This window comes from Glandiceps talaboti, chromosome 22 (assembly GCF_964340395.1).
Source record: "Glandiceps talaboti chromosome 22, keGlaTala1.1, whole genome shotgun sequence".
Taxonomy (NCBI): Eukaryota; Metazoa; Hemichordata; class Enteropneusta; family Spengelidae; genus Glandiceps; species Glandiceps talaboti.
Window position 1 is genome coordinate 18,387,803 of NC_135570.1, and position 22,480 is coordinate 18,410,282.

At 34.2% G+C, this 22,480-nt stretch overlaps 1 protein-coding gene across 4 annotated transcripts in view; it reads left to right on the plus strand.

Moving 5' to 3' along the window:
• LOC144451919 (RUN and FYVE domain-containing protein 2-like) overlaps nucleotides 1–22,480 on the plus strand; it is a 97,971-nt gene that overhangs the window by 18,051 nt on the left and 57,440 nt on the right. For all 4 annotated transcript variants that reach the window (XM_078142825.1, XM_078142826.1, XM_078142828.1 and 1 more), the window contains exons 2-3: nucleotides 11,216–11,380; nucleotides 21,515–21,632. In XM_078142825.1, coding sequence (XP_077998951.1) covers nucleotides 11,216–11,380; nucleotides 21,515–21,632 — 283 coding nt within the window. The remainder of the gene's footprint in view (nucleotides 1–11,215; nucleotides 11,381–21,514; nucleotides 21,633–22,480) is intronic.

Genomic DNA, 22,480 nt, shown 5'->3' on the forward strand with positions numbered 1-22,480 from the left:
CATTGTAACTGTATAGAACAATTATTAATATACTAATAACCTGTACAAATTGATAATTAACTGTATAGAACAATTATTAACATACTAATAACCTGTACAAATTGATAACTACATTGTAACTGTATAGAACAATTATTAATATACTAATAACCTGTACAAATTGATAATTGTAATGTTATAAAATCGACTAGAGATTGTAGCTGTTTAAACATTCAATTTTTAACTGACAGTTGTTTTGTAAAATAAAATCAACTTGGAGTAAGATTTTTGGTGTTAAAACATTCATTTACCAATTGTCTGTATTGAATTAATAGTTACTAACAGTTTATGAAGTTGAAATATAAAAGATGTTAGATTTGATGTCAGTGAGTACAACAAGGATGATGATGATGATGATGTGAAAACATGTTTCAGACATGTGATGTAGAGGCCCATAACAGGTGGAACACTGCTTTCATAATTCATCATACATCATGGCAGACAGTCAGTTCTTTGATATTCAACTGAAATCTGAAATATGATGACATCAAATCTTTGGAGATACTGTGTAGATTACTATACCAGCTGTATAGTGTTGCCTATGAAAAAATATGGCACATTTTGTAGATTTGACAATTAGCAATGAATTGATACAGGCGTTGATGTTTGCTCTTGAAATCAGCAATAAAATGAACTAACTTTGTCATTTATGCTGATAAAACTAGCAACAGAATTGTATATACTGTACATGTAATAGTGTCGTAGTAGCATTGGTTGCAAAATGCATGTTACATGTAATAGTATGTACATAATGACTAATGTACATGAACCCACCATACACTGCCTGCATCATTGCTATTAAAAATAAAAGCACCAAAGGCATTGTAGCACAACTGTTGAGGGTAAACTTTAATTTTCTGCTATGATTATGTGGCCTTGTTGTACCTGCATACATTTTGTGAAGATTTGTTTCCATTCCTACCCATCCATAGCGTTATATCTCCTATATACACCATCGTGTAATTGTTGTTACAGTGTTGCAGCCAGAGGGGGTTTTGGGTCATTTGACACACATTATTTGGACCTGACCCACAATTTTGGAAGTGATGGGTCATAGATGACCCACACTAAAACTGTATGCAAATATGTTTACCAACATGACCACGCCAATAGCAACAGCCAAATGATCGTGTATATTGCATAGATAACAACAGGGTTGGATAATAGGCAACTGCATATTAATCATTCAGCAAATATCTAGCATGGGTCAGCATGTGGGTAAATATTTTGAAAAACTGTACAGTTGTGCTACAACGCTATTGACACTTTTTTTTGTAATGTCCCCCAAAAATTGTATGATGACCCAGAAAAATGAAAGTTTCGGGACACTATGTCCCACTCATTGAAAAGGCTGGCTGCAACACTGTTGTTATGGGTGTGGTCTTGTTGCTAAGGACATTTATATATTTGAAAAATGTGTATCCATCCATGTTGTTGTACCGTATTGACACAGGTTAGCACCCTTACATGTACATGGGCAAGCACCCAGTGCTTTGGATGTCTATTTTTAGAATAGTTGCGGTAAACTGCCCACCCCCACCCTCCCTCCTGACCATGTATTTGTTCATTAGGGAAAACTTGTAAGCCCACAATAACGGATAAATTGTTCACAGTAACAATCATGGGTACTTGAATGTGTTTTGGTACACAATGTACCTTATCCATTACCATAAATAAAAGTCAATCAGATCAGTAGTAAAGGTATAGATGTCAATTTTGGGCACAGATAATGGATATAAACTAAAATTTTAGTCTTTGAAATTTTGTGTCATTTCGAGCTATATGAACCCACTTTTGCCAGCCATGGCAATTCAACACAGATACATATTCAGACCCTCAATCATTAACTTGAGAACTTGCAAGGTCAAATTGAAATATGTACAAAGTATAAGTATTTGGCACAGATTATGAATATACATGTTAACTAAATAATTTGTGTTGTTTCAAGCATCGAAACCCACTCTGCTGGCCATACAAAGTTTGACACAGACACAACATAGCCATATTCATTAGCATAGATCATTCCTAAATGCCCAAGTTGAATAGAGAAATCGTGTGATGTCTACGTCTTCACACATCATACACATGGCTGGCCATGTGCACTTCTCTTTACAGTTGGATCATAAGTAATGAACGTATTCAGTAATTCATAACCCATAACATAAATGACGTTTTTCTTTCACATTTTTACTACAAATTTCGTTTTAAATAACTTAAAAATAAATTAGATCAAATAGTATAACTAACCTCAGAGGTTAAATTTAGATTAATTTGTTTCACACTCAATATGCTTAAATTCAGATGACGAATCCACCGCTCAAATTGTATGACCGGTGATTTTATAGCTAGCTACAAATGATCCATCCTGTGGACACTGGAATGGTTCTGTGTCATGTCTCTTTGTCAAACAGAGATGCTGTCGTGCACACCAATGTCAATTTGGTCTTCTTGTTATTTTTTGAAGCAATTATGCTATTGTAAATATTAAGGATTTCACAATTTGGAGAAGCAAAAAATTTAGTATGATGAACCATAACACACTAATTAAATAATTAAATAATAAATATTATATAGTCATAATAATTTTGATAATAATCATGTTTATTTTGAAAATTAACCACCCTACCTGGGGTAGTTTGTTATGCTGAGTTAAAAAAGGGGGTCATTTTATGAACATCTGTTGCCATGGTAACCCAAATCACCATAATATGTTAATCACTTTTTCTAAAATTTGACAAAACATTGAAAAAAAATCAAATTTAGTGAAAAAGTTTCCTTCTTTTTGGCATGTATGAGTTAGTGCTACCTGATGTAACATAAATAGTATAAAATTTGATAGCTGTTTCCATGGAAACGTATGGTAGACTTGAAAATTATGTTTTCGTCATATACACATACATCTCACAAATAACATTATAAATCTGATAAATATCTTTTTATTTGCACATTGACCCCACTACCAAGGGTAGTTTTGTCATGCTGAGTTCAAAAAAAAGTAGTCATTTAATGAACATCGGTTGCCATGGTAACCAAAATAACCATATTATGTGAATTTTTGAAAAATTAGACATAAAACACTTTTAGAAATTCAAATTTAGGAAAAACATCATTTCTGTTGGCATGTACGGGTTGGTGATATCTATTGTAACAAGGTTTCATGATTTTCGAAATTATCTGAATCAAACTTATACAATTCTAAAACTCTAAAATCACCAGAATAAATTGTAAATACCTAAAATACCTGCAGTCCTTTAGAATTCAATCTACACAATCATCACATAATCTCCAAATGTGTACACATACATTTGAGTACAAGTTGATGTAGGTGACTCGATACTGTATATCGTTTGTACATGGATAGAAATTTAAATCCGACAAAGTTTTGAAGATCGTCTGCTGCTCTCCAACTGACATTGTAGTATTGTGACAACTCCATGTGCATACATGAATATGTACGTATTTCCGGGTCCAAATTCAGATGATAATAGACTATGGTTTCGTTGGGGATATTTGGCAGTCAAGGTATCATCAATTGTTACAGGAATATTGATAAATTATCCAGAAATTCTCAATCATGAGGTTTGCAAGACGTCATGTCCAGTGCAAGAAATATGGCAACTGTTACACTGTGTGCGCGCAAGACGAATGACATCACTAGAATGTAATACAGTGTAGCTTTTCCATGAATTGTGCATGTGCGTTGCATTTATGTATGTGTGCATGCGATACACAGATCACATGCAAGTGAGATAGACAATAATAGAAACCAACTCACCAGCTTATTGTTTACATAATTTTCCTGACCACGAGGAATAATCATCATTAATTTACACAAAGTTGCTAAAATCACCGATGACTTAAAAACAGCAAGGGGCATTGCAAATATTTTTTTCCAACATTTCATAAATGAATGTTATGCAGTGTTTTTTTGGAGTGTCTGGCAATCAGCGTCTGTTACCAGCACGTTGTGCTGGTGACAGGCCTGAGATTTTTATGATATCAATTCGAAGAGTACATGTACTTTCATGAAAAATAAGCACTGGTTATATACCTTTGACAAATGGTTGCCTAAGTACATCGAATCCACAGAACTTTAAAGATGCCTAAATCGTGACCAAGCGTAAAACTAAGATGATGTGGAGAACTGTTATTTACATCTACGGTCTACTTTCTAGGGAATTACATAACATATCCATGGCTGATACACGTATTTGACCTAAAACCTGTTGTTCTGTATCTCTTTGTAACATCGTTATTTTTGTTGTTGTAAAGATTCAGTTAGCTTCATCGTACAGTACAATAGCATGACAAGTTAAGAACTACACTTCTTTCTACGTGTAAACAGGTTGACGTCAACATGTGCGTTAGTAGGAGTGAGTTAGACTGTGGTTAGTACCGTGCCTTGACCACGTTTCCTACCCCAACCTGAATTAGCGCTTACGATTTTATGTACATTTTACCTGTTTCTATTCCAATTGTGCACAAATGAACAAAAAAAAAAAAAAACACCCTAAAAATATACACACCAGGGGTCGAAATAATGGCCTTTTACTTGCCCCGGGCAAGTGATTTGAAGGCTTGGGCAAGTTGTTTTGAAAAGTACTTGCCCCAAGGGTCAAGGAGAATTTCTTATGATTATTGATCAGGGATGTGTTTTTGCCTGTGTTCATGCTGTACTTATCAGACACTACACATGTCTGATAGGACTTTGGATACATTGTATAACCAAGGTGCCAACAAGTCTGGAAAATTATAACATTGTAGCAATATTGAGAAGACATCTTTCTCGACAGACCACTTTTCAAAACAATCTGCACCAGCAGTCCTTGAAATACTTTGTTTACACTATCAAGAAAACATACCTGGAATGACCAGTGACTCATTGAATATTGTTCATCAATAGTAAATTACAGCATGATTTTTCAGGTTTTGGGTGTTTGAATCAACTGCAAATTTTACAAGTCATTTTATTTGAAAATACTACTAGGAAAATATAAACAAATCATACTGGGAGAAAAATAGTTGGTGTGGATGAGGATGGAAAGAAAATATATTGACATGGTGGAAAAGGAAATACTTAGAAAGATTTTACATCAGTGTTGAAATAAATGTTAATTTTTATATTGATAGCTTATGAAAGTGCTGAAAAAATTATTTTAACAACTACTTTTTACAAGTGAACAAAAAATTGTATGCTATGCTATAGTATGAATATTAATTAGGCCATGAAAATTGATATTATTTAGGACACCTGTTTATTGTGGGGAGAACTTTTCAGTACCCACAGAAACTTTCCAAGTGACATTTTTTTATAATAAACAAAAGAAAGCCCAATCAATCACAACAGTGCATTTGTAAGCCACACAAAAATACCCCACTATTTGGAATGGGCAAGCACTTTTTGATTTGGGCAAGTACTTTTTGTTTTCTACTTGCCCAGTGGACAAGCGAAATTATTTCATTATTTCGACCCCTGCACTATACTTTGCCATCACAATGTTTACTGACAGTGCAACAAACTTTTTGAAGGCCAGTAAGCATATAAATATACATTTTGTAACTGGTTTCCCTGACCAATTTAATAATTCCCCCGGGTGTGGCACATGATCAAAGTGAAATAAAAAATTGTGTTTGAACTGATATAAAGAAAGCAAGTCAGCTTCATGATAATAATTTTTTGATTTTTTTTGAACAATAATGCATAGTCCGATTGTTTGTCTTGCTTTCAAGTATTAAGCAGACTACCGAGAGTTGATTGCTTTTATTTTGATACATAACATGTGCCATTGTCAAAATCAACCTAAAAAGATGCAACAGTGATGTTGCAATTCAGTGTTGCCATTGTTGTGTCTACCTGGAAAATTACTGCATCCTAGCAAACACATGTTCATATAGACACAACACAGTACAGTCGATATGTCAAAACAAAAAATAAATAAATAAAACAAAAATAAGACATGCCTAGCCACAGTTCTCCAGCATGTTCAAATTTTATTTTACAAGACAAAAATAGTCATAGACGATACACCATGCCACGTGTACAGTAAGTCTTCAGTACGCGCAAGGGACGGGTACTTTCTTGAAAGACAATGAAACTGCTTCGTGTCACTGTGTGGATGGTAATGAACCCAATCAAGAGAAAGTGAAATAAAGTGAGTACATAGTATTCAAGATGGCTGGTTATCAGACAAAACTAAAATGCCCAAAGTGTAAAATAAGAAATTAATTCATAATTATCTAGAAAATATTTGACGATTATGCGGCAATACAAGACTGGCAATGTTATCACTAGCGAAAGTGTTCTAGATGAATTTAACCCTTGACCTAGTTTCCAACAGACATCGAAGGAAACAAAGTCAGTGTGACATCTCAAGCATGATCAACAATGTTTACATGAGAGTACAACTAAATATTGTCTAAACTTCAGTGGAAGAAAAATTCTGTTGATCAGACACAGACTATTTTCAAATTTTTAAAACATCTTGAAGATAAGAAGCAAAATGTGACACTGACAAGACAGGCTAGTCCGTACCATACAGGAGGCACAAACACACCACCATGTGCATCTGGTTGACTGGGATTGATTGTGATCACATAATATTTAGTGCTAACTGTATGCTGTTGCTTCCAAATATTATTGAACTGCAGTCTTTCTAAACAAGTCATGGAAATTGCCAGAAACCTGATGATTTTATGACCGAATATGTTACGATCAAAAATTCCCTTACTTTCAGTTAAATTTTCTGATGGGATGCAACACATTTTAGTGTGACATCTGATAAGTGACATTGATGATGGGTACAGTGACGTAATTCGTAAACAAATCTAACGTTGGTAACTATAATTTCTGTAAATGATCCTTAAAATATCAAGTACACCTGTCTTCATAGCAAACAGAAATCTGAGGCCAAGTTTTGCCACGAACGGATGCACCATTTGACTCCACCACAATGGCACGCAAAGATATCCTGAACAGTAAGTACCAATAGCTCAAAAACCTGGCTCAAATTTTATAACACTCGCACAGCTCAGAGCGCCCAGGGGGTCAGAAAAAAATCGATAATCTTTTCAGTAAACTTTGCAACACTGTATAATCAAAATAATTGTACCTGTCAATGTACTGCTGCATAGTACAAGTACTACTACTAAACACTTCGTGGAATGATACATTTTTTTTTTGATACACAGTGTATTACATTATATTACATGAATTTGCTGAAGTCGGCGAGGGATATTTGTTACAGTATGTTGTGAAAGACTACGATGATTTGAAAACAGCAGCGATTTCGGAATAATATTACAAATATAGTAAGGTACATTGCAAATATTGTTTTCAGGGAATGTCATCGACAACTTTATAAATCATTACAGAACAATGTATTTGGCCTGTTAAGCTTGCTTGGTCGTGATGCAAGTTGTTCTGACAAATTTTGGTCAAAAATTTCTCAAAAAATACTGGGTCAGTGAGACTGAAACTTGGTGAGATGTTTCAAGGAGTGTTATTCTGCAGATTTTCTTCAAAATATTTTGACACAATTGGCCATAGCAACCATGAACACGCCCATAGCAACAGTAATACGGTGGTGTATTTCACAAACATAACCACAAGGATTAAAAGACAATTGAATAAACATTCCAAAAAATGTATGTAGATTTGCCTAGCAACAAGCCCACGCACATAGCAACAGCCAGTCGGTGGTGTATTTCTCAAAGATAACCATGGGGATTAATAGACAATTGAATAAATATTCGAAAAATGTATGTAAATTGCCTAGCAACAAGACTATGCCCATAGCAACAGCCAAATAATCATGTACATGTATATTGCAATGATAACAGTAATTGACAGATAAATGAATAAACTTTCAAAAAATTTGCAAATATGCCTAGCAATACGACCATGCCCATAGCAACAGCCAAGTGATCACATATATTGCAAAGATGACAACATGGATTTATAGACAAATGAATAAACATTCAAAAAATGTATGCAAATGTGCCTAGCAACAAAACCTTGACCATACATGTAGCAACAGTCAAATAATCACGTATATTGCAAAGATAACAATAGGGATTCATAGACAGGTGAATGAACATTGAAAAAATGTACGCAAATATGTCTAGCAACATGACCACGCCCATACCAACAGACAAGTGATCATATATATTACAAGGATAACAGCAGGGTTGCTAAAGCAACTGGATATTCATTCAGAAAATGACCACCTATACCTAGCATGGCTGACCATGTTGATAAAGTTTTAAAACTGTACAGTATAGTTGTGCTACAATGCTATTGGTGCTATTTTTTAACGATGTCATGAGATTAATAAAACAACATTTCTGTACAACACTATCTAGCTAAATACTCATGAGAGAAATCTGACAAAAGACAACATGTCTTTAGCCCTAATGTGCATATCACTCACAGGATCATCATGTGATTAATATCCCTTGATCTGGTCATGAATTTATTAGTCCCCGCCGGATGAAGTCCGGGACGGGGACTTATGGAATGGGTTCCGTGCGTCCGTGTGTCCGTGTGTGCGTGCGTGCGTCCGTCCGCAGCCGCTTCTTGGAGATGCCTGGACTGATTTTTTTCAAACTTGGTACAGGGGCAACATACAATGGCATACATATGCACGTCAATTTGTTTCATGATACCATCCAATATGGCTAGCAGCCATTTTGTTTGTGAATTTTCCCTGACCAAAGACATAAATCAGACATGCGAGAACAAATCTCATTCAAAGTTGCTATTAGGACAGTGTTCTATGGCATATATGTGCATATTCATTGTTGTCATGATACGATCCAATATGGCTGCCTGGCAGCCATTTTGTTTGCAAATTTTCCATGTCCAAAGCCATAACTCAGACATGCTTGAACAGATCTCATTCAAAGTTGGTATTAGGACAGTGTTCTATGACATACATGTCCATATTCATTTTCATCATGATACCATCCAATATGGCTGCCTGGCAGCCATTTTGTTTGTGAATTTTCTATGTCCAAAGCCATAACTCAGACATGCTTGAACAGATCTCATTCAAAGTTTGTATTAGGACAGTGTTCTATGACATACATGTGCATATCCATTTTCGTCGTGATACGATCCAATATGGCTGCCTGGCAGCCATTTTGTTTGTGAATTTTCCATATCCAAAGCCATAACTCAGACATGCTTGAACAGATCTCATTCAAAGTTGGTATTAGGACAATGTTCTATGACATACATGTGCATATCCATTTTTGTCGTGATACGATCCCCCATACCCGACCAATCCTTTATTGTTGTAGGCATGTTCCATGTCCAACAAGCAGACACAACATATATCTAAGTCTGTTTGATTTAGGTCACAAGTGTTGTTGCGTGATCAGAGTAGTGATAATTCCTTAAAATCCAATCATAGCGGGGACTATGTCATTCTCAATGACTTGTTTACCATTAGAATATAGACTTAGCTACTAATTAAGGGTAGCATTTATTTACCATTAGAATATAGACGTAGCTAATAATTAAGGGTAGCATTTATTTACCATTAGAATATAGACGTAGCTACTAATTAAGGGTAGCATTTATTTACCATTAGAATATAGATTTAGCTACTAATTAAGGGTAGCATTTATTTACCATTAGAATATAGACGTAGCTACTAATTAAGGGTAGCATTTATTTACCATTAGAATATAGATTTAGCTACTAATTAAGGGTAGCATTTATTTACCATTAGAAAATAGACTTAGCTACTAATTAAGGGTAGCATGTATTTACCATTAGAATATAGACTTAGCTACTAATAAAGGGTAGCATTTATTTACCATTAGAATATAGACTTAGCTACTAATTAAGGGTAGCATTTATTTACCATTAGAAAATAGACTTAGCTACATTGTACTAATTAAGGGTAGCATTTATTTACCATTAGAATATAGACTTAGCTACTAATTAAGGGTAGCATTTATTTACCATTAGAATATAGATTTAGCTACTAATTAAGGGTAGCATTTATTTACCATTAGAATATAGATTTAGCTACTAATTAAGGGTAGCATGTATTTACCATTAGAATATAGACTTAGCTACTAATTAAGGGTAGCATTTATTTACCATTAGAATATAGACTTAGCTACTAATTAAGGGTAGCATGTATTTACCATTAGAATATAGACTTAGCTACTAATTAAGGGTAGCATTTATTTACCATTAGAATATAGACTTAGCTACATTGTACTAATTAAGGGTAGCATTTATTTACCATTAGAATATAGACTTAGCTACTAATTAAGGGTAGCATTTATTTACCATTAGAATATAGATTTAGCTACTAATTAAGGGTAGCATTTATTTACCATTAGAATATAGACTTAGCTACTAATTAAGGGTAGCATTTATTTACCATTAGAATATAGACTTAGCTACTAATTAAGGGTAGCATGTATTTACCATTAGAATATAGATTTAGCTACTAATTAAGGGTAGCATGTATTTACCATTAGAATATAGACTTAGCTACTAATTAAGGGTAGCATTTATTTACCATTAGAATATAGATTTAGCTACATTGTAATAATTAAGGGTAGCATGTATTTACCATTAGAATATAGACTTAGCTACTAATTAAGGGTAGCATGTATTTACCATTAGAATATAGATTTAGCTACTAATTAAGGGTAGCATTTATTTACCATTAGAATATAGATTTAGCTACTAATTAAGGGTAGCATTTATTTACCATTAGAATATAGATTTAGCTACTAATTAAGGGTAGCATTTATTTACCATTAGAATATAGATTTAGCTACTAATTAAGGGTAGCATTTATTTACCATTAGAATATAGATTTAGCTACTAATTAAGGGTAGCATTTATTTACCATTAGAATATATTAGATATATAGTACTGTTCTCCCAGTGTACCCTAGAACAAACCAACATACATTGGACAAAAAAACTACAGCATATATTGCACATGTGTAAAATGCAAATTGACAAAAAATTACAGAATCTGAAAAGGTTACAAAGGTAAAATTTTACTTTATAAAAGGAAAGAGAACCGAGAGTATTTGCAAACAATTTTGTACCTAATTCACAAACTAATAATATTTATGTTTCTACATGTACTGTCTACATAATTGTTTGTTTGTTTGTTTGTTTTATTTTTGTGTATTTACAGATCCCAGTCTAATTGAACGGACTAATTTATTGAACATGTCCAAGCTGTGTGTTAAAGGTTTGATAGAATCAGCTCTGGAAGAGGGAAGGTCTTTAGACAGTGACCACCAACCTTTACAACAATTCTTTGCTCTCATGGAACATGTGATGGGTCATGGACTAAAAGGTACGTTGAAATACAACAATTCTTTGCTCTCATGGAACATGTGATGGGGTCATGGACTAAAAGTTAGAAGCCTTGTTCTATCTTAAATACAGTCCATGAAATGTGTAAATATTTCTTTCTTTCAAAAAACAAAAACCATAATGAATTGGCTTTGAAACGAAACCCAGATAATTTACAAAGTGGGCTTATTGTATCTTTCAACCGATAAAGCATAATTTATCATATCCCAGTTTCTTTTAAAGAAATGTATATAACATGTCATAATATATACCATTGTAATTTACATTATAATAACATAATATTGTAATTTACATTATACGTGATGTCACCAATCTCGCATTCTGATTGGTCGAGGGCCCTGCAGATACACAGGTGTATTTTTCACCAACAGCCATATTTTTGCTTGTTGTATCACGTGATCACTGCACAACCTCTTGTAAAGAAACCTAGCAGACAAATAGAAATCCAGCTGTAACCATCAATTCCAATGACAAATTTATTGTCAACCGTATAAAATACCGACATTGTATACATTGCAACAAGCCATTGAACTGTACGTTTCGTGTCACACAGAAATTGTCATCAAAAATTCCACACAGAATGTTGATAGTCCATGTTGATGGTCGTCATGCGATCATAAACATGAATTTCTAAATTTATGAACGATATAAAAATTTCTGCCAGAGAGGGTGCAATTTTTTGCTTTAATGACTAGAACAACCAAGCATGCCACAAACATTTCCGTAAATTTAATGGAATGCAGTATGCAAAACAAGGACACACTCATTTTTAGCTCCCGTATGGGAGGTAATGTTGTGGCAGTGTCTGTCTATCTGTCTGTCTGTCTGTCTGTTTGTGCAGAAATTTTGTTCCACTTATATCTCAATAAGTACTGAAGCAAATGTTTTGCAATTTACTATGTGGCACTGTCGGGCTGTAACTTAGAGCTGATTAGTTTTTGATGGGCATGGCTTGCATAATTAATGATAATTTCTATAATTAATGACACAAAGTGAAGCCCTTTTAATAGTAGGCATCCAGTCAGGCCTAATCAGTCTTTGTTTCTCACTTGTATTTGATCTTGAGGCAGACTTTGAACTTGAAGGAAATGGCACCATGTGTGTGTAGATCCAGCGAGCAAGTCAACTACTTATTTCATTACATACTCATACAGGTGTTTTGTACACCCAAATTGTGATATTTCCTTTCCAAAGACATGGGAAGGCATACTCAAGATTCAAATTCGTTATTAGTCCCCGTCAGACGAAGTCCAGAATGACGACTTATGGATTGGGTTCCATCCGTCCATCCGTCCGTCCAGAGCTGTTTCTTGGAGATGCCTGGACCGATCTCCGGACGGGGACTTATGGATTGGGTTCCGTCTGTCCGTCTGTTCGTCTGTCCGTCCGTCCGCAGCCATTTCTTGGAGATGCCTGGACAGATTTTTTTCAAACTTGGTACAGGGGCAACATACAGTGGCATAGATATGCATGTCAATTTGTTTCATGATACCATCCAATATGGCTAGCAGCCATTTTGTTTGTGAATTTTCCCTGACCAAAGACATAAATCAGACATGCGAGAACAAATCTCATTCAAAGTTGCTATTAGGACAGTGTTATATGACATACATGTGCATATTCATTTGCATTGTGATACAATCCGATATGGCTGCCTGGCAGCCATTTTGTTTGTGAATTTTCCATGTCCAAAGCCATAACTCAGACATGCTTGAACAGATCTCGTTCAAAGTTGGTATTAGGACAGTGTTCTATGACATACATGTGCATATCCATTTTCATCGTGATACAATCTGATATGGCTGCCTGGCAGCCATTTTGTTTGCAAATTTTCCATGTCCAAAGCCATAACTCAGACATGCTTGAACAGATCTCATTCAAAGTTGGTATTAGCACAGTGTTCTGTGACATACATGTGCATGTGTACAACTTTTTTATGACTTTCTATTCCCCGCAATCAATGAAAGTGTGCCAAAAGTTAATATTTGTAGGCGAAAATACCCTCCTGGTTTGATAATGACCTCATCTGTTTACTTCGGGATAAAGAACATGCGTGGCGGCAGTTCAAAAAATCACGCAGTACCGAAGACAAAGATACATTTTCCCTCTTGAGGGCCGATTTTTCTAGAGCCAAACGTGCCAAGTACTCTGACTATATGGCTCGTATTGAATCTGAAATCAAAGATAATTCCAAACGCTTCTGGAGTTTCGTTCGTACAAAGGGTAAAAATGGTTCTATCCCTAGCAGTGTGTATCTGCATGACACACTAGCTGATACTCCTGATGCCACTGCCAATGCATTTAATACATTTTTTCAATCTGTATTTATATCAGACGATGAAAACTTTGTGAATGAACTTCCACCTTTTCACGACAGGATTACAGACCAGCTTTCAAATATTTCATTATGCTATAAGGATGTTTTACATGAGCTAAATAGTATTGATGTTAACAAAGCAGTAGGACCTGACCTTCTATCTGGTATCATTCTCAAGGCATGTTCTCATGAACTTGCCACTCCATTATGCACACTTTTCAACAGGTCTTTAAATTTGGGTGTCTTTCCCACAGCATTTAAAGTCGCAAATGTCACGCCAGTTTTTAAATCCGGTGACAAGTCAAAGGTAGTTAACTACCGTCCAATATCTCTCCTACCATTAGTATCTAAAGTTTTTGAGAGATTAGTGTATGCCCACCTTTTCCCCCATATTCGGGAACATATTTCAGAATCCCAACATGGTTTTATGAAAGGTAGATCCACTCAAACCAATTTAGTAAATTATATTGACTTTATTACAGATGCTATTGATAACAAATTACAGGTAGATAGCATTTATACAGACTTTAGTAAAGCTTTTGACACTGTATCACATACTTTACTGTCACACAAACTGAGCGCATATGGTTTCTCTGGCAATGTTATGTCCTGGCTTTCATCTTACCTCCAAAATAGAACACAACGTGTAGTTATAAATGGTCACATGTCATCACCTTGTGACGTCACTTCAGGTGTGCCTCAAGGCTCCTTGATTGGGCCACTTTTGTTTATTCTGTTCGTCAATGATATGCCAGACAATGTCAACAGTCATGGGTCATCATTGTGCTCAATGTATGCTGACGATGCCAAAATATATCGCATAGTTAGAACACAAGATGATTGTATTTCTCTTCAAACAGACATTAATAATGTCTACAAATGGTGTAATACATGGAAATTGAAGCTCAATGTGGGGAAGTGTAATGTAATCACATTTAGTAACAAAAAGAAACTGATTACATACAATTACAATATTGCTGATAGTCCCCTTGTTCGTGTTCATAGTATCAAAGATCTTGGTATTCTACTTTCTTCACAGATGTCTTTTAACACCCATATTGATAGTATTGTCAGGAAAGCTTTTAGAATGATGGGTTTTATCAAACGTACATGTGCCAATTTTTCCAACATTTCTACATTAAGATCTTTATATGTGACCCATGTTAGAAGCCATCTTGAGTACTGCAGTGTAATTTGGTCACCATGGCAAGTAACTCAAATTGATAAAATCGAACGTGTACAGCAGAAATTTATTAAATTTTTATGTTTTAAATCAAATGTGCAATATACTTCAATAGATTACGATTCACTATGTGCTAGGTTTAAGCTTCCCCCACTGGTGAGGAGGCGAAAGTTTTTAGATGCTATTTTTGTTTACAAACTGGTCAATTCACGCTATAATTGTCCATCCATTTTGTACAAGGTTTGTTTTAATGTACAGAGCAGACAGTTACGTAATAACCATATCTTTCGCATCAGTGCCTCCAGAGTAAATCTGAGAAAATATTCCCCAATTTTAAGATGTTTAACCACTTGTAATGACGTTTTTAAAGCAAATCCAAACATAGATTTATTTAGTCCTGTTTCCGCCTTTCGGCGTGTGCTTCAGGCTGCGTGTTTTTAATAATTTTTCCTGTTTTGTTGTTTTTATTTCTGTGTTTGCCTTTTATGTCATGTCACTTCTGTTATTGCTACCCCTTGTTTTATCTTTTTAGTGCTTGTTTTTCCTTATTTGTTTTTAAAGGTGCCTGTAAATGGGCTTTATGCCCGTTGGTTTACCTGAATAATAAATAAATAAATAAATAAATAAATAAATAAATATCCATTTTCGTCGTGATACAATCCGATATGGCTGCCTGGCAGCCATTGTGTTAGCGCAGTTTTCATGTCCAAAGCCATAACTCGACATGCTTGAACAGGTCCCCCCCCCCCCCTCCCCCCTTCATTTGCATAATTAACAAACTTTGGCAATTAGAGCCTATAGCAAGAAAGTTTACACCAAATTTGATAAAACTTGGTGAAGATATTGACCGAGCAAAGATAAAATGGTAGCGAGTCAATTAATTGCTTATTTGCATATTTGATGAAATTTTGCAATAAGGGATATACATTGTATAGCCATGACTGTATTTTATTTACTTTTGAATGTAGAATGGCAAAACTGTTTTCAAAGTCCTTTGCCACACTGGTGAATCAAAATTCCAGTTTATCCAGACGAAACAATCACTCCATGATACGCTTTGCCTGCAGAACGTGAATATAAAGTTCACTACAAATACCCCAGGAAAATGCTAAAATGATATCTCTGAACAGGAGCGTTTTTAGTTTACTTCTAGTTTCAACACTCAAGCCCTGTAAAGATCGTTAAACGATGGTAGACTGCATCCAATGATTTTACTTGCAGTGTTGACAACCTGATTGAGTCGCTTCCTGTCATCCATTGTGGCATTACCATACCAGACAATGAGTGAGAAAGTCAAGACACTTTCAATCACTGCCTTGATACTCTCAATCACTGCCCATAAAATTTAACCAACAGTTTCTGACTTACACGAAAGCTCCTCAATTGTCTCAGAAAGAATAATCATTGCTGTGCTTTCTTAACTATAAAATCAACATTAGACTCCCATTTCAAATCAGCAGAAAGATGGACACCGAGAAATATGAAACATTGCACAACTTCTACTTCAGAATCATTTATTTCTGAGTAATTTCTGATGGGTTTTTATGAAAATCCACGCTTACTTCCTTTGTTTTCTTGACATTTAGCTCCAGATTGCTGTCAGAGCACCATCTAAATGTATCATCTACTTGCTTTCTATACGATGATTCAGCAGTTGTGATAATATGGTGGTGTCGATGGCAAACTTTACCATGAAATTATTTTCAAAACTAGCAACACAATCATGAGTAAACATGGAATAAAGTATCGCAGACAGATTGCATCCTTGTGGTGTACCTGTATTCAGGACGATTGATTTTGAAAAGTTACAACCAATTTTTACAATTTGTGAGCGATCCAATAAAAAGTCTAAAATCCATTTACAAATTGAATTGTTAAGGTTGAGGTTCATTAGTTTATCATACAGTATAAAAGGTGAAACAGTGTTAAAAGCTGAACTATAATCGATGAATAATAGCCTGCAATAATTTGGAGTGTTCCTCAGGACCTGTCAAGGAACTGGGAAATTTTGAATAATGCCCAAGCTACTACATCATCAATCTGTTTGCTCTGTAAGTGAACTGACATGGATCTAAAGAAGCTGGAATATTCGACTGAATGTATCTTTTAACAATTGTCTCTATGTCTAATTTGCCTTATAATGACATATAGTATAATTGTAATTTACATTATAATAAGATATAGTGTTGTAATTTACATTATAATAAGATATAGTGTTGTAATTTACATTATAATAAGATATAGTGTTGTAATTTACATTATAATAAGATATAGTGTTGTAATTTACATTATAGTAAGATATAGTGTTGTAATTTACATTATAATAAGATATAGTGTTGTAATTTACATTATAATAAGATATAGTGTTGTAATTTACATTATAATGACACATGGTATTGTAATTTGCCTTATAATAACATACAGTATTGTAATTTACATTATGATAACATATGGTATTGTACATTTGTGTAATTTTACATTATAATAACATAGTATTGTAGTTTACATTATTAGTCCGGGACGTGTGTGTGTGTGTGTGTGTGTGTGTGTGTGTGTAAACAACTTAAAGTCAAACACCGCTGAACCGATTGCCATGATATTTGGTGGGTCCATTACCTTGGGTGTCTAGTTGGGAAATTGTTCAAATCAAAATGATCTTACCACCTGTTTGTGATTTGGGTCAAAAAATGTGATTTTTGGTCAAAAAATTTAAACTCAGTAACTACTGGGCAGATTGGTGCGAAATTTGGGTGAAACATTCTTCAGGGTGTTTTCACTAGGAATTGTTCATGGATGGACTAGGATGGTCCCATTAGTGATATGCAAATTAAGGCTAAAAATGTGTCAGTTTGGTCAAAATCTGTAATTCCAAAACCCCAGAGCAGATTGGGCTGAAATTTAATGGGAATGTATCTAGGGATGTATGGACTAAGAAATATGAAGCACATAATGATTCCATGAGTGATATGCAAATTAGATGTAAAAATGTTCATTTTTGGTCAAAAACTTATATTTCAAAAAGTACTTGGTCAATGACTTGAATACGTCTGAAACTTGGTGAGATGTTTCTGAAAGTGTTATTCTGCAGATTTTCTACAAAATTGACCCTAGCAACCATGATCATGCCCTTAGCAACAACCAAATGGCAGTGTATTTTGGTCAAATAACAACATCATCTGGTAGGCAAGTGAGTAAACATTAAAAAAATGTATGCAAATACCCTAGCAACCATGACCACGCCCATAGCAACAGCCAAACAGTCGTGTATTTCACAAAGATAACAACAGCGATTAATACCAATACCATGTCATTATAATGTCAATTACGATACTTATTGTATTATAATGTAAATTACAATACTATATGTTATTATAATGTAAATTACAATATTATGTTATTACAATGTAAATTACAATACCATGTGTTATTATAATGTAAATTACAATATTATGTTATTACAATGTAAATTACAATACCATGTGTTATTATAATGCAAATTACAATATTATGTTATTACAATGTAAATTACAATACCATGTGTTATTTTAATGTAAATTACAATACTGTATGTACTAAAAATATAATATTAAAATTTACATTATAATAACATATGGTATTGTTATTTTACATTATACTAACATAGTATTGTAATTTACATTACATAAGATATAGTATTGTAATTTACATTAATGGCATATAGGATTGTAATTTACATATATATAATAACAGTGTCGTAATTTACATTATAATGACATACAGTATTGTAATTTACATTAATGACATGGTATTGTAATTTACATTATAATGACATATACTATTGTAATTTAGATTATAATGACATATAGGATTGTAATTTACATATATATATAATAACATATAGTATCGTAATTTACATTATAATGACATATACTATTGTAATTTACATTATAATAACATATAGTATTGTAATTTACATTTAATATACAGTTTACTTATTGATTGTAATTTACATTATAGTAACATAGTATTGTAATTTACATTATGATAACATACTATATTATAATTTACATTATAATAACATATAGTATTGTAGTCTACATTATATCAATAGCACAACTGAACTGAGGTACAGTAGTGCTATAGGGATCGCCTGGCATCTGTCTGTCTCTGTGTCTGTCGTGTGTGTGTGTGTGTGTATGTGTGTAAACAAGTTAAAGTCAAAAACCGCTGAACTGATTGCCATGATATTTGGTGGGTCCATTACCTTGGGTTTTTCGTTGGGAAATTGTGCAAATCAAAATGATCGCATCACAGGTGTGTGATTGGATAAAAAATGTGATTTTTGGTCAAAAAACTTAAACTTAAAAACTACTGGGCAGATTGGGCTGAAATTTGGATGAAACATTCTTCAGGGTGTTTTCACTAGGAATTGTTCATGATATAATGGTCCCATTAGTGATATGCAAATTAAGGCTAAAAATGTGTCTTTTTGGTTAAAAATCTATAATTCCAAAACTACTGAGCAGATTTGCCTGAAATTTAATGGGAATGCATCTAGGGATGTATGGAGGAAGAAATATTATGCATACAATGATTCGGTGAGTGATATGCAAATTAGGTGTAAAAATGTTCGTTTTTGGTCAATAACTTATTTCTCAAAGAGTACTTGGTCAATGAGTCTGAAACTTTGTGAGATGTTTCTAAAAGTGTTATTCTGCAGATTTTCTTCAAAACATTGGCCCTAGCAACCATGACCATGCCCTTAGCAACAACCAAATGGCAGTATATTTTGGTCAAATAACATCATCTGGAAGGCAAGTGAGTAAACATTAAAAAATGTATGCAAATACCCTAGCAACCATGACCACGCCCATAGCAACAGCCAAACGGTCGTGTATTTCACAAAGATAACAACAGGGATTAATAGACAATTTAATAAACATTCAAAAAATGTATGTAAATTTGCCTAACAAGACCACGCCCATAGCAATAGCCAAATAATCACGTGTATTACAAAGATAACAATAGTAATAGGAAGACAAATGAATGAACATTCAAAAAAGGTATGCAAATGTGCCTAGCAACAAGACCACACCCATAGCAACAGCCAAATGATCACGCATATTGCATAGATAATATTAGGAATTCATACACAAGTGAAAATGTGTGCAAATATATCTAACAAAATGACCATGCCCATAGCAACAGCCAAATGATAGCATCATAAAGATAGCAACATGGTTGGATAGGCAACTGGATAGTCATTCACCAAATGAACACTTATTGTTAGCATGGACTACCGTATGCAGTGGTGAACAAATCATTTTGTGAACTGGTGGTCCCCGGACCAGTACCTTAGATAATACAGTGGTCCTGCTGAAAGAAATAGTGGTCCCAGTTCCTACTAATGTGAAACATTAATTATTGCCTATGAATCTGTATATTCAGACGACTTTTTAACTGTTATTAGCAGTAATGAACTGGTCCGATGGACCAGACAAGGTAACATTTGTGTTTATTTTTATTGAACAGATTTTATTCTATCTAAAAATCATGTAGATTATCGATAACAATTTGTATGTAGGCTCGCAGCCGGTACGATTTTCGGTTGAGCTCAAAGCTCGGAACATAATCCTGAGCTAATATAATTAAAATGCCAGAACAAAAGTTGCATTCAGACAAAGTTTACTTATGTTTTAAAATTAAATTTGATATAACATGTACATCGCTACGTTATAACCGATAATTTTGGTTGAGAAACCACAGAACAGTATAACCTGCATGTAAGGTTGACCGCGCAACAGGTCATGCAATTACGTAATTTGCATAGCCATCGGACGCCATTTTTGATACATGAATAAGAATGAAGTGTGATGAGAAACGATGCAGTATTTGTATAATTTGATTCAAAATGTAGGAAAAATGTGGAAAAACTTAATATATGTTATAATTATATATAATCCCATGAAATCAATGTTAGTTTTACGTCATACTGCACCTCGTATGATTCCACAGACTACAAATTCCTGCCTACCAGCTCAAATTTGTATTAGTACGTGGAATCATACGTGAAGCAGTATGATGTAAAACTAGCATTGATTTCATGGGATTATATATAATTATAACATACTATACATGTATTGTAATTTCTATTATAATAACGTATAGTATTGTAGTTTACATTTTGTCATATTATATTGTAATTTACATTATGATAACATAGTGTTACAATTTACATTATAGTAACATACAGCAATGTAATTTCCATTATAATAACATGATATTGTAGTTTGCATTAACACAATATTGTAATTTACATTATAACTTCTTACATTTGTTACAACTAATCTGTTTTCCTGCTACTTACACATGTAGCTTCTTACTATTGTTCTCTACTACCATATATGAAAGGTTTATGAGTTTGCTCAACTCCAATTTATTTTACTGCTCTATCTAAAAGTCAACCCATCATCTGAAAGAAGCAAAGTGTGACTTTTATTCCAACTGAACCAAGATTAGTTTTGTATACATGTACAAAACCGTCCCATTTACATCCAATGCCATTGGGTCCATCAGAGTGTTAATATGGTGAAAATCAAATGTGACTTTGGTATATTTGTCTGAATGTCCTATAGGAAAGAAGTCTTTTCTTGAAAAGAAGAAAGATTTCTGGGGACCTCTAGAGGCTTTAGAGAGAGTAATGCCAGAAGCCAATGAGATAACAGACAGTGTGAAAAATTTACCAGGAATAAAGTAAGTACATGTATGATGTAATCAAGATTTCTATGTGTTGGTATTACATAAAGTACCAGAGATTACTGGTACTGTTGCAAATGCATACTACTGGTATTTGCACTACTTGCAATGCTGAAAACATAACAGTATACCTGCATGCAAATGATATGCAAATGAGGGTGCAAACTTTCATTGTGCATAAAAGTGCATGTTCGCACAGTGTCTTTTCTACTGAAATTTCTTCTTTCAGATAAACATATTTAATAATAACAGAACTCCATTCCATGAGAGTTCTAGTGTTGATACACAGGGGTATTAGCACTTGTGCTTGCAGTGTTTTCTACTGTATTTTCACTCAATTCATTTGTGACAGTACGGCTGAATAAAACACTGCAAGCACTTTTACAATATCCAAAGTATGCCATAATTGCACTTATGTGTCATGGGGTTCTGTCATAGACTTATAAAGTTAACAGTGATAGGGGTTTCAGTAGACCTGTCCAAAGTTAACAGTGATAGGTGTTACAGTAGACCTGTCCAAAGTTAACAGTGATAGGTGTTACAATAGACCTGTACAAAGTTAACAGTGATAGGTGTTACAGTAGACCTGTCCAAAGTTAACAGTGATGGGGGTTCCAGTAGACCTGTACAAAGTTAACAGCGATGGGGGTTCCAGTGGACCTGTACAAAGTTAACAGTGATAGGGGTTCCAGTGAACCTGTACAAAGTTAACAGTGATAGGGGTTTCAGTAGACCTGTCCAAAGTTAACAGTGATAGGGGTTCCAGTAGACCCGTACAAAGTTAACAGTGATGGGGGTTCAAGTAGACCTGTCCAAAGTTAACAGTGATGGGGGTTCCAGTGGAC